The sequence below is a fragment of the Gymnogyps californianus genome, chromosome 25 (genome assembly GCF_018139145.2).
Source record: "Gymnogyps californianus isolate 813 chromosome 25, ASM1813914v2, whole genome shotgun sequence".
Classification (NCBI taxonomy): Eukaryota; Metazoa; Chordata; class Aves; order Accipitriformes; family Cathartidae; genus Gymnogyps; species Gymnogyps californianus.
The window spans coordinates 6,346,416-6,367,324 of record NC_059495.1 but is presented as its reverse complement, the minus strand read 5'-3'; the positions used below and the strand labels follow the sequence as shown (position 1 = coordinate 6,367,324).

Sequence of the window (20,909 nt, the reverse complement as noted above, 5' to 3'; positions counted from 1 at the left end):
AGAGACTGTCGTTCTGGGGACTGAAGGCAGAAGACTCAAACTGATCAAATACAATAATCAGTAACAAAAACCAGCCATTAAATAGCTATTTTGAAAAACACTGAATCCTAGCACCTTCGCATAAGACACACAGAAGGTCCTCTCAATTCACCTAGGAACTGGAAAACCCTTACACGCTACACATTAATGGACACCTTCCCCATTCATGGCCACTGCTATCAAAAAAGAAAAAACCTCTCCCTTTTCAGATCAGAGCAGGCATAGGAGGTGTTTCCATGCCACCTAACAGCCTAGCCAGAACTGTCAGCAGTTTGTCTTTTCACACCTCACCAGGCTCAGCCCTGCTCCCATCATCCTATTGTTACCTTTATTTTACAGTTCAGTGAGAGTGCTAATGGGTTCTCCTCTTCTCCCCTCTTCACCTTTGAAATACAAATTTCATTGGTGGGGGGAGGCAGGAGAAGGTTAAACGTGGTTTGATAGCAAGATCCTACCTCAAGATAGCCTGTGCATTAATGTAGCAAGGAAGACACAAGCAGGAATGGGAACAAAAAAACCCCATAGTTCAACTACAATCAAAAAGTCACATGCACCCCAGAGAAACACATCATCCATTTACAACAAACAATTTGTGGGCTGCTAAAGACAACAAGAAGGTATTTTATACACATATGGACTACTGACTTGCAACGCAGATCTGAAAACCAAAGCCGCCTTGCAGGCTGGGCTGAACAAGTCAAGAACACTGTGAAAGACACTAATTAAAAACTTTCCACAGATAGTTTAATGCTTATCAAATTTTAGGGCAGTGTCACTAAAATCAGCTTATTTTCCAGCTGGAGAATAGGCTTGGGGGAGGATTATTTCTAAAAGAGATGACTCCTTACAAATCCAGAGATCTTGCTTTCATCCTTATTTTCATTAGAAGTTCTCAGCATAATCAGCTGGGTTTGGTTGCTTCTCAAACCTGAATTTCCACATCTATAAAGAGAAGCATCTTTCTCCCAGGATGTATCCACACCAAATTTCATTTCTTACAAAGTGCTTTATGACCGTCTAGTGGAGGGCATTACATACAGGAGAATAGTACCCATACAGTTCTTCAGATTTGCTTGTGTTCTCCTATGTCAAACCACATGCTAACCTGAGATATGGATACAACATTACGAAAAATGGTTCCCACTGAATGCTCCCGGTAATCAGACTCTCCAAGATCGCACAAGACTTCTTGCAAAACAAGTCTTTTCCAGCGGATAACTGAAAAGAGATTCAGCCAGCTGAGACTAAGCTTACTACTAAGAACACATGCAGCGCAGCACAGTGTCAGGCACAACGCACAGGTCAAAAGCCACAAGGTAAACAAGCTAAACATGTTGCCTGATTCAAGTGGGTGGACAGATTCTGGAACGCACCATGAAATCCATCACAGTTTATCTCATATTCTTTCACAGTTCAAAGTGGGGACATGGGATACAGCTGCAAGAAGCAGGGCCTCTTTGAAACAGCAAAGTTTAAATATAGTCATTGAAATAGAATAGAGATCTCTTGCCAAGACCAAAGCAGGAAGCCTGAACACACTGAGCATTTAAGTCTCCAAGGCAACAAAATATTAAAGCTCCACAAAAATAGGATCAGAGTATTAAATCCCAATGTCTTTGTGATACTCAAATACAATAGCCTTCAGGTTTTTATGGCAGTTGCAGAGAGAATGGGGATTTCTTTTTCACGCCAGGCGCCATTATTCCACCACAGCTGTCGATCTGTTCGAGAAAGGCAGAGTTCCATCTCGTGGAAATAAAAACGTTTAAGTGGAAGCTGGACGTCGAAATGGCAACCTGATACGAGAGAAGCCTTATAAACTCGGTCGTTCTCTCTGTAAGAAGCCAGGAGGCAATTCTTTGCTCCTCCCACAAGAATGCCCAAACACATCATACCACGCACTCACCCAGGCACTTGTAGGGCACGACAATATGAGTGTGGTCCTTGCACTGTTTCTTCCCTCTCTTGCACCAGCTGTCGATGCTGACAGGTTGATTGGCTTCCACGACGTTCGTAATCTGAAGGTCTGGATACATCTGTTTAACAAGATGCAGAGATATGTTTCTCTCCAGAAAGGACAAAGAACGTGCAAAGTGGCTCCTAACCAGAAGTAGTGAGGCTGATTCTCTACACAAAAACAAGTTCAAATTTGCACATGGACACACATTCTCTTCCGGATCAAGCTTACAACAGCTGAAGACATAAAAAAGCCCCCAGCTGTCTGTCACACAGAGCTTGAGAAATGGAATGTGTCATCACTTCTTTGTGGCAAGGGAAAGCCAGGTCAGGGGCAAGAGCCTTCATTGGCACTAAGCTGAGGTGTTCGGCTTTGCCTGGTAGGGGAGAAGTATTTATGTGTTCTATTCTGTCTGATGCAGCACAAAACGCTCTGGACGAGGGCAATCACCAACAAATAGGGTTTAATAATATCTTCAGACTCTCTCGTCACTTGTCAAGCTAATATGCACCTACCTCCTCAGGTTTCCTTATGCCTGCTCCATTTATGGTGTATTAATATGATCCCTATTTCCTGCTCGAGTTCTCAAGTCCAGACACTGACTTATATTTAGCCTTCCGCTACGTGAACCAAATGTAGCCCCAGTTATATCAGCCCTGTAAAACAGTTTTAAACGTTTTCCAGTCCAGACATGGTGTGCTCTATCACTTTCCCATTTTAAAAAAAAACACTCCTTGTGGTATTTTATGTGCCTGTCACCTCAGAAGAGCGGTTAAAGATACTTATCAAGGCCAATACGCTACAGTATATCTGGAGCACACTGAAAGGAGATTATGGTTTTTACAATGAAGCATGAGGAGCCTAAAAATACCGTCAACATTTTGACAAAAATACTTTTCTAATATTCTGGCTGATCTGAACACGTCACCGAGAACAACACAGCCACGTTCTAACTAGAATAGGTGTCAGGTTCCATTTTGCACAACGTGGAGCAGATGCTGGTTAATCAGCTCAGAGGCAGAACATTTGGAGAAACCCCTGCAAACACAGACACGGACACCTCTCTGACTTACAGACCGAGGACCTTCTGTGGCAGCGTAAGCTGATTTAAATCGCAGGTAGCTCCTAAATCCCACTGCGCTGTCCTCCCTGCTCCTCCGGGGCAGTTAACACAGCAACGTAGTTCAGGGAACTGAGCTAGTCAAAAGCAAGTTAGTCTCCTGCAGGGTTAATTTGCTACTGACCAGCTAAATTGGAATCCAATTCCTTAGCAGCAGTGAAGATTCAGGATCACACAGAAAAACTCACCTCCTGGCAGTACTGCAGAATCTCTTCCTTTCTTCCAAAGCAGCTCTTGGTCCCAGAAGTGTCAGGTTCCCATTTCCCAGTCTGGATATTCACATGCATATTTAGCTTCCCGCAGAACATGGCAATTTGAGGCTCTGCCACCGCAAACCCTGTCCCAGCATTGGCTGCCAGCGCCTGTGAAGACAAACAAAAACAAAACATGTTGATTGCATTATCTGATCGAAAGCAGAACAACTCAAAGAACCAGAAACCCTCTGGCATCTTCTCAGAGAGCTCCTGCTTAATCCAGAATATGGATGGAGTCTTGCGAACTATTTCGTAACAACATTGCTTAAAGCTGGTCAGCCCACACCAAGTTTTCACCAGCAAGATGTTTGTTTTTCCAAACTCTGTTTTTATTATTGCAACAACAGCTTACCAAAACCAAGAGTAATTCACACTTAAAGGTTGTGCCCACAAAGGCTAAAACAGATGTCTGAAAAACTTAAACCGATATTTGAAGATAAATAACTAATACTCATAACTTTTGGCAGGAACACCTCTGTGAGGTTACACACAAAGAAGGTATTGCTACTACTAATAAAATAACTGCTTCCCACTGCAAGAATCCTGCTCAGAGTTCGAAGCCATGTGTTTCTCCCAAGTTCTTCAAATATTTGCGATAGAAACACCCAAGCTTCTTGCCTGAACATACAAGTAAAGATGACTTCTGCTGAATCAGAAAAACAGAGCTGTTGCAACCAACTCCTCAAAGCCTGTTGTCTCTCATTCAGTGCACTCCTACGGGTATTTGTACTGCCTGGTTTCTGATGCGTATTCTGTGCACTTCCCACCCTGCACCAGCAGACAAAAACCCAACAACCCCAGACCCACATTGGGGTCAAACTGCAGACCGATCAATGAAAACAAGGTCAGGTTCCCTTTCTGAAATCTTCCTGGCTGACCAAAAGAAGAAAAAGGGGATTAAATTAAATTGCAGACTTGCGTTTTCTTCTGAAAAGACTGAGTGGATGCTGGGAGCTGAACATCCTCTCCCTACATAACTACTAGCTGTCGTAAAAGAAAAAGAAAAAAATAAAAGAAGAGGTATGAGGCAAAAAACCAGATGAGCTCCTAAATTGAAAGCTCTTTAAGATGTTTAGGGGAATGAAATCCATTTCAACTACTTCAGACAAGGCAGATTAGAAACAGCAATGCACAAGAGGCTTCAGGGCACCACTGCCCCACAGCTGCTTTTTTCCTGGCAGGCAGCACTACCCTAGGCCACCGGTCCTGCCTTCGCATTTAACTTTTCATGCACTCAAAAACGCGTACATTACTGTGGGCACTCTTCATTCCCTATTGCCTGCAGATCCCCATCAACTTTTGTCCATACGCGTATGCTTAAAGCAAATAAAAGAGCAAAGAGAAGAATTCAACTGGACAACCCCTGTATGCAGCTCCTAGTTGCTGGATATTAGGAAAAAATTAACTCCATTATAACTAGCTCATTTCCCCTCCCCTCCCCGTTTACACACAAAATCACTGCCTGGAGATGAGACATTACAACACTCAGAGTCAAGGATTGTTTAGTGCTGAACATATGGCTAGTGCTTGGGGGATAAGACCAACTTGAGACACAAAAGCATAAATTCACGTCTTAACTTCAGAAAAATTACCCCTTGAGTTTTAAGAACTATTCAACTGCACATCACCTAAGAGAAACAGTCTTACACAAGTGGCTTCTATTTACTCTAACCCTTTCACCCAACAGACGCACACGAGAGGAAGTTTTAGCACAGATCACAAAGTAAGGAACTATTGAACTATATATAACAGATTCCAGCATCTATGTCCCAGTAACAAAATGCTTCCAAGTTCATATATACTTTCAAGTTTAGTGTAGGTACCTTTGTTGTACTCTCTGTCCTAACGGAGAGAAGACAGTAACGCACTTCAGGTATAGGAGGACTTCTGATGAGTACACTGAGGCCGGGTAACAGGGTGCAATAACTTTGTTCTTTCAGAAATAAAACCACTTAATAAACATGTGCTTCTAACAAGTGCCGACTGATACCACTCGGCAAAACCTAGGCTCTTGCCCTGCCTTCCTCCCTGCCGTATCGTTTCAGAAGAAAAAGGCAAACGTGGAACGATCCTTCATAACTCCATAAACACACACAATGCAAACTTCGTAAGGGGGCCTTTTTATCTCTCTCTAAACAAACACCACTTTGGTAGCAACAACCACTTTCCAGAGAGCACAAGACTTGACACATTAAAGGAAACAATCCACGACACAATTTTGTTTTATGACAACACTACAACTACATCCAAGATTCAAGCTGAACTCTGAAGAGAACAAAAAGAAATGCAAGATCAAGTGTGCACGAAGAAGAATACAGTGCATCAAAAGAGAATAAAATGTACGTGTTATGAACGGTTTGGAGATCATTAGCACTGCCTGTGCTTGAAACCTGTTTTCTTCAAAGCAAACTTAACAAGTATGCAGCAAAATAAGGTAACTGCATAGGCAGGAGAGGTGCAGGCTCCATCCCGAGAGGCAGAAACATCCATCAGTAATCCATTCATAACAGCTCTCGCATCAGCAAAACTCCTGTTCAAACACATACCGACCTCCTGAAATCATGACCACCCCCTATTTACATACTGATGCGAGCTCGTGTTTATTTTTGCTGTCTCTCCGGCCTGACACCTCGGCACTGTGGCAAAGGTATCATTCCTCCTCCGTGGATTGCTCAAATAGTTTGCATATCAGTCGAGTGCTGTTGCCCTAGCTACCAGAACATGCTAAGCCCCAACTCACAGCTGAACAAACGAGACTAATTACTTGCTTGATTTCATCACTTTTAATCAAATGGAAGAAATCTTTTCTTGAATTGCACTGTTGAGTAAGTTAATGAACTTTGATATACTTTAACCCCATGACCTGCAAGATAAGATTTTTGAGTAATGGCCTTCAATTTTTCACCACTGACAATCACTCCAGCCACCAAACACACCAGTTATTTAGTTTAGCCTTTTTATCTCATTCTACCTGTAATGAGAGAATACAGCACAGCAAAATTCATCTGTACCAGTGGAGGCCACACCTTGAACGCTGCTACTCAAGTAGTGAAGAAAGTTGCCTACAAGAGTTTTTTGGACAAAGACATTTTCTCTTGCTCCCCACCACTGCCTTCGGTGTATCAAAACTAAAAGCAGATCGCTCAGGCTGATGGTGCCTGAAGTTAGTTAGTCTACATTCACGCATCACTTTGCAAAAGGAGGGTTGGGGAACATGTAAACCAGCAGGAAGCCTGGGACAAAGCCATGTCCTCAGTTAAGCTCTTCAGTACTTCAGAGAATTCACCCATTCCACATTGCAGAGGGATGAACAAACTGACAGCACATTTTTCTTTGGGAATTTCCCAGCCATAAATGGAAGCAGCCGCCTCTTTTAGCGCTGGGGAGCAACTATTCAATCTCTTAAATAAGCAGACTGACAGTTCAGGAGGGGCAACATACACATAATGGAAGAGAGTTCATCCAGTTGCGTACGTCCTCGGCAAACGTTATTTTAGTAGCTATTATCCTGTTAATGTATATCCATAACATGAGAGCAAGATGAATGTTATTTGGGAAAAGACTGTTACACAAACCATTACTTCCCTCACTGGCACTTGCATTTACAAGACGTTTCATGATAAATTCCGCTCTGCCTTTTGGCATAATTCTGTAATCCAGTTTGCTTTCCAAGACCAAAGAAGTATTTGATTCCATAAACACATAAATCTCTGGCCAGTTAATGTCAGTTAAATTCCTCACCCTGTCATGCAGTGCCTGATTTACAGTCCCGAAACACTGGAATTCAAACCTCTAAATCTTCTTCTTCTCTGATGGAAGTGTCTCTGCCCAAGTATCCTGTCTTTTATTTACTACTAGCCTCTTCAACTTGTGACAGCGGGTTTGATCGGTGAGCTTTACCCATCCAGAGGCCTGGCCTCTATGCGCTAAGAAGGGTCACGCCTTTTCTTCCTGTAAGTATCTACCATCTCAAAGCAGGGATGCAAGGCTAGAGAGATTATGGGCACCGCACAGCACAACGACATTCTCTAGGGAGGATTTTCTGTGAATTTAAACCATTTCTGTTCTCTAGTGTGCCTCTACTTCAATGCTGGGAACAACAATGTACAGGAAGTCCTATCAACTTACGTAAAATAAGGAATATTTCACATCTACCCCTGAAATGCATGCATTACATTGCAGTTCAGGTTCAAAAAAGCATAAACGTGAAAAATACACCCATTTTCCTCGCCTTCTATTTCTAGGATCTGTTAAAAATCATCACAACAGAGCCTATTGAGCACGCTGTCTATTCAGCTCCCTATCGAACGCTATTCAGGAAAGCCCTCTGGCATGCTGCTGGGGACTTGCAGGATAGAAGGGGGATTGGAGTTTCTCTTTGGTGAAGAGTTGTTGTTCGTTATATTTCATCGAAATTAGTTCCTGAGAGCTTTCCTTTATAGCACAAAGGTATCTGCAAAACATCAAATTTAACTACATTCTGAATTTTCCATGAAGTCAAACATTACAGTAACCTTGCCCATCTGATCAGGTTACACAGAACATGAGTCTTTATTCCAGCAAAACCAGAGCGGATGGGAGCTTAGCAGGAAATCTTAGATTCCCTTTTCATTCATGCTGAAGAGCTGTTCACATAGCATATTGCTTCTAAAGAAAATCCAGGAACATGCATGATAGAAAATCACAGTCTCCCAGCTAACGTGTTTGGTGCAAACATGTCAGCTACCGGGCACGTGCACTGCCTGTTGCACAAGCATGACACGAGATGCTGGCCCCTGGTTACAGGGCAGAAGGGCTGCAAGGCTTGAGAAATATCGAGAGCCTGCTAGAAAAACTCATACTGACTGTGCTTTCCATCAGGCTTCCTCTGCCACGATACACCAGCAGACCTGGCCGGATAAAACCACGGAAGATTAAGTTGCTTTAAAACTGAAACTCCAGCCTCTAGAATTTATAAGCTGCTGAAAAAAGCTCCGATTGTGAATTGCATTGACTTGGTGGCCAGAGAACACAGATTAATAGCTGCTGAGGGCATTCACTGCCTCAAAAGAAAATGCACAGCCTTTTGCAGGATTGTCTGCACGTCGGATCAGATTTCCTGCTCAGAAGAGTTACAAGTATGCCACAACTATTTGCCGCTACACCGACAAAAAATGCCAGGCCGTACTTTGAAAGATTACTTGCGCTGTTTGTTTTTAATTAAGCGAAGCCCCTCGAAGGTAATACTGCTTATTAAATCAGAATGCGCACGAACCACAACCTGAGGGACTTCAGAACATGCTGTTCAGCACAGTCCCTACCCAGATAAACTACGCTTCCCACTTTTACTTAAATAAAGAAAAAAAGAAAAAAAAAGCAGCAAGCTTTTCTGGATTTTTAAAAAGAAAAAACACATTTCCTAGTCTATCTGGAGCGCAAGACTGCAACTCTTCCTATGTCAGTGTAATATCCACAGATATAGAGGATATAAATTGAACTCTTTCAAGACCACTGAGGAATTCTAACAGTTCCTTTGATACAAAAATGAGCCTTGTTACCTCATTAGCCTTCCTGTGAGCATAACCCTTTACAGCTGCCGCTTTTAAATGTGTGAGTATTCTAACTTTTCACCCTTTCCTTGGCTGAAAAATTGGTACGCACATTTGTGCAGGGATTTCACTGCTTCGAAGCCCAGCTGCACACCCCAATGCTACTGCTGTCCACAGAGCTGATGTTCATGGGCATTTCTCCTTCCATAAGGAGAGGCCAGCCCTTGGCAAAATAAAAATAAACATCAAGAAGAGATGTTGCAGTCACAAACTCTATCACTGCCATCTGATGTGAAGCGTTAAGCTGAAGCTTTTGGAAGGAGAACAGCTGGGTTGGCATTGCAGAGATGAGCCTTCCCAGGTCTCGACGTGCCGCACAGCCCTTAAACCTAATGTTCATTGCCGTGAATCTCACCTGTGAATTACTGGTTTATGGCAAGCTAGCATTCAGGAAACCAACACTTCAATTAAAAAGCGAGGGAAGTTGGCAGAGGGACTTTACGCGCAAGAACTTCTGAACAGAATACTTAAAATTCCCCTGTTTTTGGATTTATAACTTGTGAACATGAGCAGGGCTTTCAATTCGTGCTTCACGCTTTGTTTTCCTTAGCTTCTCTTCCTGCTTTTATTCAGCAGATAGGTGGCTTGAGCCCAGGAAGGCTAATGAATGCCTGACACAGCAGGCAGTAAATCTACAGACTAGCAGCTCATCCTAGCTTTATTGCTTTATTTTTTTTTAAATTGCTGATAATTACAATAATGCACATGGGCAGAGGTCCAAGACAGGAAGAATTATTGTCTGCAGGCAGATCTGGTGTGAGCTGATAATACCAGCCTGTGTTTGCTTTTGAATTTAAATGGCAGAAATCTCAGTAAAGCAGCCTTTGGCTTACTTTAACTTGCTGGAAGGGGTGGAGTTCTCATCTGCTCGTCCTTTATTGACTTTTGTGGTAGAGGATTCTGCACCAGCAGAAAACTGGAAACCAATGCAGGAGGAGCTGCAGTGCTAGCTCGGGTGCCGTTTATATTTAGATCGCCACTGTTTATGGCTAACATGCAGCCTCGAACACTCGGAAGTTCAGTGACAATAACCTATGTACTTTCATACATGCCGACAGCAACCGTAGCATTACAAAGACCAAAATACTGCTGATGCCTGAAGCATTCCTTACTGCTTTTGCACCTTCCTCTGCCTTTCTACAGAGAAAAGGGGAGATTTCCAAGTACCTGTGACTCACGGGCAGCCTTTTTGCCCTTGGAATTTGTACTAATGAGGTAGCAGATTATTTCCCCCTCCTCCTCTAGTTCATCATGCTCCATAAACCAAGCCTACGTGAGTCATTGGGCAGGTAATCTGCCTGTCAGACATTTGCACTCAGCAACTGCCACATTCAGATAGGGAAAGCAACACTGCAGGCAGTACTGGTGCGCAGCTAGTCTCAGGGAGCAGCGATCAAATTCAGTAAAGCCACGATTCAGCACAGTCTTGGCTTCCTGCAGTTGTTTGTGTAACATGGTTGCCTTTGGCATCCTCTTTTCTACCCCCGGAGAGACAAAGTTCAGAACAACTCAGTTGGAACATTCCCTGAACAAGTGTTACCGTACCCAGAACGCGTCCTTTAAAAAAAGATTAACTGATAGGCCTCAAGCTTTCCAAACTAAAGCTTGCGTGTAACGGCTGGGACTGGAACAGTTTACCACAAAAGCCACCCTAAAAATGTAAGGGCGAGAGAAGAGGTAGGCAGTACTATTATGCCATTAATAATCCTTACGTAGTGCACAGGTAGGTCCAAATATGCTTAATCAGTCAGGCTGCCTTCCACTCGTCACAAGGTCATCGGGAACAATTTTCATGCAAAGTATCAGGCGGCTGCACTTACAGCCACTTCCTTCTCCTTTTCAGCAAAACACAGCAGCAGTGCTATTTAAAGTACCTTTTTTTTTTATGGAGCGATTCTAAGTCATATTACAGCACATGGAAGCTAGACCTATTTATCACTGGGCTAAACTAAGGCACAAAGTCAAGTGACTTGCCTAAGGTCACTCGTCAGTGGGCTCAGCCCAGTTTAATCCTCAACCCCTCATCGCTCCAATCTGTGTCATCGTTCTGTCTTGCACAGCAAGACTAATTACTGCTTTCCCACATGAATTGTTTGGGCATCTGAACCACAGAGACTCAAGATGTCTTGTTAGCTAGCCAACAAGTGAAAACTTCAGTGCAAGTTAATGTTTTCATGTACACTAAAAATCTACTGAAGAAAATGGCCACGGGGCAATTTTGCCTTCCTGGACAATTGGACGGGAGATCCAAAACACAATGTAGGAAAAGTGGCTATGATTTAATAGCCTTTCACTCTGCTTAGGAAAAACATTTGACTTTCAGCTCTAACTTTCATTACTGAGCTGTTAATATGAACTATCATATTAACATATGATAGTTAGCATAAAGATAGCACTAGCATAAAGGCTTTGCTGACAACAGCACAGATACGGAGGAGTACTGAGATATGCTATTTTATAAGTAACTTCTCCACATGGTTCGATAGCAAGTCCTTTCCATCTTAAGGCACTTTAGCTACATAGGAGTTAGTGAATATAATCACTGTGGTTACCAGGATACAGAGATTCCATAATACACAGGAAAGTACATGTACAAAATCTTTCATCGCTTCAAAACAATTTGTTCGAAGCAAAAATAACTTCTGGACTAAAACTCATCACAACTCACATACACACACAGCTTGTACGCTAGCTTTCCTAGTGGACAAAACTGGCAGAAAGGAGACTGAGGGAATAATTTATTCACATCAGGCAGGCAAAAACCAAACCCTTACTACTGATTCCAAGTGATTTAGCATTCCAGGGGGGGACAAAACCAAACCAAACCAAAAAACCTCCCCCAAAACAGCATGAATATTTGATTTAGAGATCTTGTGAAGCTCACTGGGAGCTTCACAAAAAAGCCTGCAATGGAGAGACCACTGTAGGAACCTGCGGTTACTCAGTCTAACCATACATCTAACCACTCGAACAACTTGAGATAAAAAGGCTGCACAGACTGTGTTTTTATCTAACACACAACTATCCAAAAAGCACGCAGGAAACCAAAGGGCATATTTTAACAGAGCATCGAGAATTTGAAGTGGCAAGGAAAAAGACCTGGAAGAAAAATGCAAGATAAAGGAAAGCCAACGAGTGGGAATGCAGTTTGCAATGCAGTTTGGTTTTGGTTTCAACCATTCGTGAGCTCAAGCATCCCTCCCTTTATAGATGTTGTTCAGTACCACAGATCGGCTATTTATGCGCACAGACTGCAAGTGTTCTGGAACTTGAGAAAATACTCATTTGGTATCTTAAAATCCTGCAATTAGGCTACACACAAACGTCCCTACAGCACACAGGAGTAATTCAATAGGCATTGCTCTAACCCCACTGAAGCTCTGCAGGTCATCCTGATCGCATTCCACTCCCAAATTCACAATCTTCTGAAAAAAACCCAACCCCAAATTAATTGGTAATTCTGCCCTCCAAACAGTCCAGAAGAAACTTCAGATCTGGAAGAGGAAACCATGAGAGTTTTAAGTCTTGGCTCTCCAAACCATGCTAATGACCATCTTTTGAAAACAGTAAACCCACAGCTAAAATACAGGACTGCTTTCATCTTTGCTGCTGCTCCTGGAGCTTTGCCAAGTGTATGCTGAACTAGATCAAAATTAACACATTACCAAAAAAATTACGGAACAGCCTTGCCGTTTTCAGTGTCCAAACTGAGGATATGTTTACACTTAAAACTTCTAAAGTTCTGTCAAAAGTACAGGTTACTTCTATAAATTACAGGTCTATGAAAAAAGTCAGCAGTTAGTAGATATTACCGAGAACGGGTAGCTTAACTCTAGCTCTTATTAAATATATTTAGGAAATAATGCAAATTGGGATTTTAAACCAAAAACATCTCCCCACGCACCTTCCCACACACCTCCTTCTGTTATTTATTCTGAGAACTGCTCATGGCTTGTTATGGAGCATCTTTCAGGCAGCACCTTACATGATTGCTCGCATATTAAAAAAAAAAAAATCTTTTAAGAACCTTTAATGTCTAGGGGCACAGAATCAGTGCTCTACAAAAATCTTTGTATTTGCTGTTTAAAGACTCCCATACTGCTAGTCTGAGCTTATTCAGCTACCGTAAATGATTTTTTTTTTTCTTAAATAGAAAACTTCAACGTGAAGATCGCCCCAAGAAAGTTTAGTTTTCAGTTAGCTGCTCATTAGGAAGAGCTCCTACCACTTATGGCTAAAAAATATAATGCAAGAGAATTAACTTAGCAAAACCATCTCAAATTCCTACCAAAAAAAGGTCTTTTCATTCTCCTGACTGCAGCTATTTTTGATCCCAGTGAACAGCACTAAACCCGATGAAAGTCTGCCAGTTTCCTTCCACTAATGCTGGCAACCTGGAGGTGAGCGAGCAAGCAAACAAGCAAGCAAGAGCAGGATAAAGAATGACCAGCACTACCTTACTTAAGTAGCAAAGAGGCCGAAGCGCGGGAAGATGGCTCGGAGCAACACTTCTTACTTCCACGAGTCAGATGGCGAAAGCCTTACTTGTTTATTTTTAAGCTTGTCACCCAACAGCCAAACATCTCTCAGAAGGATGCTGGTACTAATAGCAGAATTCAGGCTCAAATCTCACAACTTCCTTCCTTCTTCCAAAGCAGAGGATGAAAGGTGGACTTCTATCTATCCCCTAGAGCACAAACACCTAGATTTAGCAATCTGGCACGAGAGAGACGTCAAATGACAAAATGCCTTTTGAAGTACCCCTAAAGTTTTGTCAGCAGCAGGGTCATAGAACGTGAAGAAAGGACCTCAGTAATGGCTTAATGGATTTCAATTTTTTACGCTTTAAAAGCAATCCTGAGTAACTTAGTAGCATTTTATTTCTGAAGCATTAATTTATCAGCTGGGGTTTCATAGTCACAGCGTCCTATCATAGCTAGGCTAGCATACTGAAACTCTAATGGATGTATTAAACAGTTTCTTTTAAGGGAAGCAACAGATCTCTACCTAGAATAACTGCTTAATGCTATTAGAAAATTAAGTGGTAATTTATAGCACAGACTAAAGCTGGCTAGGTTGAGATCCCCTTTACCGATTTTGCTGATCCAGAAAGTAAAACTAGCTCAACAGAAGCTAGCCTAGAACCTCAAATATTTCAGGGCTATCATCGCATAACATTTAACTGGCTTTGTACATTGTACAAACACAACTGATTTTCATATGCTGAGTTTTATAGCTCTGCAGTCTACTGAGCTGTGTCAGATTGTTCTATTTCCATGGAATGCTACACAAAATGCGAGAACTGATGTTTATCTTTGATAAAATGAGATTTCAACTTGTTAGCAATTTCTTCCGCGTTTCAGTGGGAAGAACGAACTCTGTACACACTGATACCTATTTCCTTGAGGCTTCCTTAAGCATTTTCTGGAAACTTTCAAAGTAGGAGATAGAAAGCAGCATTTTCTTCTTTTCTGTCTACTTAGTTGAACTATAATTGAACATTAGATTGGTGGAAGAAGTTATAGACTGCAGCTGCATACACCTGACGGTCAGTTCTTTGACGAGTTTTAAGAAATGCGACACTTCAGTAAGGGCTTCAAAGCACAAAACCATCACGAGTTGAAAGCTTTATTACAAACGTGGAAGCAAAAACTGCCTGTTCTGCAACAGTGATGGAAATTGCTCTTTGAAAAAGAGCAGGCAGAACAGTTTTAGACAATCTAGTTACGCCTTAAAGAGGCAGTATACACCAAGAACTTCCATCACCTCAACAGAAATTCCTCTGCAAGGTCTCTGAAAGGTACTACTATTTTCTTCTCTCTTTTTTTTTTTTTTAAACCCTTTGTCCAGGATGTCCACCTCAGCAGCAAAACTTTTTTTTTTTTTTTTTTGCCTAAAGACTTAGTATTCTCCAGCTGGAGGAACAGCAAAGGAAAACTTCAAGATGTGTTATTTTGAACACAAGGATTCCAAACAATTCTTTATTTTCCTGTTTGGAAAAGGCTATCAGACAGGAGAAGAGGGGGACTATTTACTTTTTCTCAGAGAAGCTTTTTTGCCTGCTCAGATGCTCTTGTCCAACATGATACACACTTGAGTGAGAAAGAAATAAACGGTCAGCCATCACAAACAAGTTTTACTTTCCTTGACCCTACAAGCAGATATGGACAGCAATGGAAATGCTGACTTAACGTGTAAATCCCATCCCTGGGACAGTGATTGGAGGGTAGATTGATTTGTGTATTGATGCAATAGGCCTCTCAACCATTTTCCTAGCCATAGGCTGAGTAGTTTCAATAGAGCTTTCTCAAAGTCAGAGGATGAAAATGTTGCATGAAGTTCCAACCCTGGGGAGCGGTGGTTTTGTTTTTCACTAGTTGACTTCAGACATGGCCCACTACGGCGTTTTTTTAATTCAGAAACACGGCTGTGTACACATCTCAGCTGCAAATATTAACCTTGCCAGAATCTGGCAAATCACTGTTGTGGATTAGCCCTGTGGAATACATTCAGATGTCTCACATCATCACAGATCAGCACCCGAGAAAGCCATGCTGAAATTATAGCTCGATGAGGCAATAGCATGAGACAGCCAGAAACATACCTCATTCTCATATCCTTATTTTGGACACCTTAAAAAAAAAAAAAAAAAAATCATTGAGAGCCCAAATGAGCTCCTTAACAGACTACGTCTTAATTATCTTTGAGGCTGTCTCTCCCTGCACAATCCCCAGCTAGCCTAGACAGCAGTGATACCAGTACTAGATGAATTTGTGTTATGAGGCTAGGAACATTTAGAAGACTCCGAGAATACTGCACTGAGAATTTTTGTACCTCACTGTAATACCAGTTTGAGGAGGAAAACAGGTTAGGTAACCGGCACAAAACAAATTCATGCGTGTCAAGGCTGTGTGGCAATTCCAAAGCCTGGACAGCAAAGACAAATGGGCTAACTATCCAGTTGCACGATTCCTTTAGAGGTTGTCTATATCTTCATAATTATACCTATCAATAAAAGGGATGTGAATATTAGCCCAGAGAGGCGGGAATAATAAGAACAGTCCTCTGCTTTGGGGCCACTATTTGTTCCCAAAGTTAATTCTCCCCGTGACAGGAAGTATCCTAACAAATACTGCTAAGCACACAATCTTCAGTTTCACTCGGGAGCCAAGGTGTTGCAGAGGGGACCAGCTATCCATTCATACACAGGAGAGAAAATGAAAGCAAGGAAGTGTGTCTGCAGACAACAACAGGCCGAGTGTTTCCACGCGCAAACTCAGCCCCAGTTTCATCTGTCTGCAATACGAGCATTTGAAATTTGGCTCGAGTTAAAGATGTTCGCATCCTGATGCATTCCAACAGATTGTACCACTCCAGCCTGTTCAGTCTGCCTGTATCTTTATTTTGTACTTTACATGACGTGTGGTGCATTTTGCAGCTTAATGACTATTTTAATCCTCTTCATCACTGAAGAACGTCATCCTAGACGTGATGTAGATACATATTGTTCGATGGATGCTGCTCACAGATGTATTTGAAGAGATACTCCAAAGCACAGAAGTCATTCCAAGGCAAATACTACAAAACAAAAATCTCTGCTTTACTTGATCTGGAGTATTTAAAGCTAGCTGCTAGAACCAGTAAAAATCTACCAGCCCCCTGTTACGGCATGAGAAGCAGCTTACAGGCAGGTCACTAGCATCCTCTTAATAAAAAAAAAAATAATAAAAATAAATAAATAAAAAAAGAAAGAATAACTACGTAAATGGCAATGCATCTCAAAGTCAACACCGGGGAATAGCTGCTGAAAGTTTAGCTACAAACAGCTGTGCACATTAAGCCCACCTTAGACAGTTAACTGTGCTGCCAGCAGTGGCTAAATGTTTGTTATGCCCTCAGTTATATGATCAAAAGAAATATAATAGTCACAGATTACTAAATAAAATAACAGAACAGCATGAGTAAAGCTATCAGCCACCTACATAATGGGGAATAATGATTTAACTTGTTGCAAAAATCTTTTAAGATAGTGACAGGAAACATGAAAAGCCAAATTGAAACCAAGAACAGCAAGGCAAATGAAGTACAGTCATCTTTGCTTTTGCCTGAAGCAAAAGGCCATTTAGAGTCTTAAAAAGCAGTGCTCCTCACTACTTCTCTTTTACAGCATAGGTGAAGCTTGCAGCCCAAAGTTTTTTGGGGTGTCTTCATAATATTCTTCTCGGGAGCAACCAGTTTAGCTGTTTGCCTACACACGCCTAAAAAGTATGACACTGGCCATTTCAGAACAGTAATGCTCTTGAAATACATCAGCATCTATTACAAAAGGACTACAATGATGCATTCTAGTCAGTGCCCTGCAATGAAAGAGGGAATTAACATGCTATAGATGCCCTGTGGAAAACCTCCCATACGGTTATACTTTGAAAAGTATTCTTCTCATCACGCTAATTCCCATGTGAAGCAAGTTGCAAAAGCTTGCTCAATATAATTGAGCACAACAAATCCATCCAAACCTAGGAATTTCAGCCTCAACCTCAAAACGCCTTTTGTCTGTATTGCGGGTTTTACATTTAAGCAAATCTGAAAGAAGATTTCCTGCCATCTTAACAGCCCTGCTACATTAGGAATCCAGCTCTTCTCGTTAGTCTTTCCTCGGAGCCACGTTGCTGAGCAAAGGACCTGGCGGACAGGGAGAGAAGGCAAAAGGACTTCGAAGTGATCAGCTGGTTGATGTTTATTTCTTTGTCTCTCAACCTGAGAAATGAAGACATTCTGAAGCAAGATGCAAGCATTTAAAATGAAGGATTAATTTATCTAAACCACTATGCATAAAACACACTACTATGGATTCAAATGTAGGTAACAGATTTCAGCTCTTGTGATGAGGCCAAGTTCTTATTCGCAAACTCAAATATATCTTGTACACGCATACAACGAAAAGACTGATAAAAACAAAAGCACATAAGCACGTAGCCAGAAGGTGAGGGACCTAAGGAAATCACAAGCTGTGATTCAGACCATAAAGCCAGCTGCAGACAACACAGGGATACAGCAGTGCAAAATATTACATTGCATCAAGCCTGCACTCTGGCAGGCCATTCATCTCCCGCCTTTGTTATTGGTAAATTGCTTCCGAGAAAGCGGCTGTTGCCCTAAACAGAATATCCACATACTGACTAGCTTTGTTGCAGAGCAAGTATTGATGCAATTTGAACAAGACCGCATTTATCAGGAGTGACGGGGGCAGGAACACTTTTTTCCCTGTTTTTAAAGCCTCCAGTGAGTCTCTTTTGCTGTGACATGATGCTCTGTCCCAGGCCCAAGCTTCACACATCCACAGGAACACCCTAACTTTGTTCCATGACCCCCGCCAAGAATTCACTCGGCCTCTCCTGGGCTCTGGCTCCTGCCCAAGTAAGTCCACGGCACCGTGTACATTCGCGTCCGAAGGCTGAGCTCTAATACACCAATACGTCGCAAACACAAAACCCCAACATTTTTGGCTGGCTACCGAGGTAAAAAAACCTTCTCCACTGCTTGATGTTTCCAGTGCTGAGGCTACGAGGCTCTCTACTTAAAGACTCTGGAAATGAAGCAGATATTTGAAACCCTGCAACTCAACCTACTTAGAGGCACTTAATCTTATTCCAACAGTCCAAATGGGAGCTGCAAGCATCCTGGCTCCATTCAAGAGTAATAACCCGTTTCCACAACAACGTGCACCCTCAACAATTTCTCAGTTTCCCTTTTTCCTGACCAGCAGCAACATTTAAGTACATACATGAGCACTGCCATACCTTACACTTGAGAATTAATCTTTGACCAAGACCGTTACACAAGCTAACGTGCTTAGCTTGGATCCTGACACTGCTTCATTCTGACACTGCTTCATTCTTTAGGGTTTCTAAACACGTATGTGATCTTGCTGTGTAAAACGAAACAGACATCAAATTCAATTTCTTCAGCAAGAGCTTTGATAAATTATGCAGAGAAAGACTCACGTTCAAATGCCGATATACTCACTGGGAACTCAAACCACAGGTTTGAATCAACATTTTGCATTTAATCTTTTGAGAGGAATACTTAGCAGATTAAAGCAAATCTGCCCCTCTCTATTTCAGGCCACAATTATCGTAAAACTACCAGCATAAGAAGTCAACCAGCGTTCGGTATTAGTGAATTATACCAATTCATGCAGCTTCCTCTAGGACCATTTTTGGCAAGTTACTAGTCCCAATATGAATGCGAACAGATTAAACACCGATAAAAAGCCCTACCACTTACCTTAGACCTGTCAACGTGTCATGCCAAGTCCAAAACCATATAGAGAATTTGGTGATTAAAAGCTTTATGCAGGAGGTTACCATACGTCTAAGCAGAGACCAGCTTCTGCTGCGAATATGCAATCCAAATCCGCTTGAAAACTAACATGAGTGCATAATGTTTATTGTAACAGATGGTACCGGCAAGATTTTTCTTTTTGTTGCTGTCACTTCACACTACGCAATGACATCATACTAGTGGGACTCATCAACCCAAAATCCAAAAGAAAAGGGACAAAGCTTTTGGCAGGGAGCTGGAGCTAAAAATAACATAAGAGCCTTTAAAGAAAAGCCCAAGATTAAAAACGCGAACGTTCGGCTTTTGATTTAAGCATCTCAGTACTGAAGTTAGCATAGGGCAACTCCTGGAAAATATCAAGTAGTTTACCAAACCGCTGTTTCATCTTTGCAACAACATCATCATAAGACGATTTTTGAGGTCTCCTCACTGACTATTTTAGTGCTTTGAGGTGGCAGATTAAAGAACCCAAGCACGGCACCCGCGTGAGAAGATGCAAGCCCCTGTTACAGTAGAGAGTTAACAGAATAATAAAACTCTCTCTACTGCAAGAATTAAAAACCCCTCAAAATACTGACCAACACCTCAGAACATATCAGACATTTGAAAATATAACCTAAGCAGCAAATGTTTGCTGGAGGACAAAAAGACCTAAATGAGTAAGGAACTTTCAAGGTTAAACACTACTTTTATTTAAACATGAAGTCATCAGTAAGACGATGATAATTAGCTACTCTTAAATGGAAACTTCGCTAAGCATCAACCTACTGTAACAGTAAGGAGGAACCACAGCCCCAGCCATCTCCGTGTGCTTGTGTGCGTGTGTCTCTCTCTCTGTCCTTGACCCGAATCAAAATACACTTTTGACTGTTGCAATTTTGTTAGAGAGAAGCTTACTGTATGAAATTACTTAAACGCATCGTGTCACTGAGCCAAAGCCTGGAATCTGAGTGCTGAAGCATAGTTATCATCCACGCTGCACCTCTGCATGATACCATGTGTTAGTCACATTGCCAACAGTCGAGGTGAACTGTAACACTACTGATGACTCAGTGCCTTACCCCGGAGCTAAGACACACGAAGCTTTCCTGAGACAATGGGGAAAGAAGAGTCAGCTCCCACCTTCTGTGCTTTTGGGGTTTTTTCTTCAGGCTGCATCTAAGTTATGCTGGCAATTTTTAAGCCCTTCATATTTGGTGACTTGAAAAACCTGAACTCAAAGTCAGCATTTCATAATGATTTTCAGTTAGTCTCAAAACACAGAAAAGCCATCCGAGCCAAACAATTATTGATTCTGTCTCCTCTGTAAACTTCTCTGAAGCTCATGCACTGCACAGAAGAACACCTTCAGACCCCGCTTCATCAACTGAAGGGCTCGTCTAGCCACAGCAACCTGCCGTACTGCTCACCTGCGCAGGAAATCCTAGCAGTTGAAACAACTGGTGAAAACTTTCAAAGGTTCAGAAGAGGAATCCCCCAGAAAGTCACCCGCAAAGAAGATTAAATTAAACTCTGTAGCCAGACACTGTTCAGCAGGCTTGACAGCTAAGACTTCCCCCAAACCAGTGCTAAAAGGTATTACTGCAAGGCATAACATAGTCATCTTT

General features: G+C 42.0%; 1 protein-coding gene across 2 annotated transcripts in view; it reads right to left on the bottom strand.

Annotated features, from left to right (window-relative positions):
* Positions 1–20,909, bottom strand: part of APLP2 (amyloid beta precursor like protein 2) — a 47,718-nt gene that overhangs the window by 20,439 nt on the left and 6,370 nt on the right. For both annotated transcript variants that reach the window (XM_050911074.1, XM_050911075.1), the window contains exons 2-3: positions 3,305–3,478; positions 1,946–2,075 (exon numbers count right to left, since the gene is read on the bottom strand). In XM_050911074.1, coding sequence (XP_050767031.1) covers positions 1,946–2,075; positions 3,305–3,478 — 304 coding nt within the window. The remainder of the gene's footprint in view (positions 1–1,945; positions 2,076–3,304; positions 3,479–20,909) is intronic.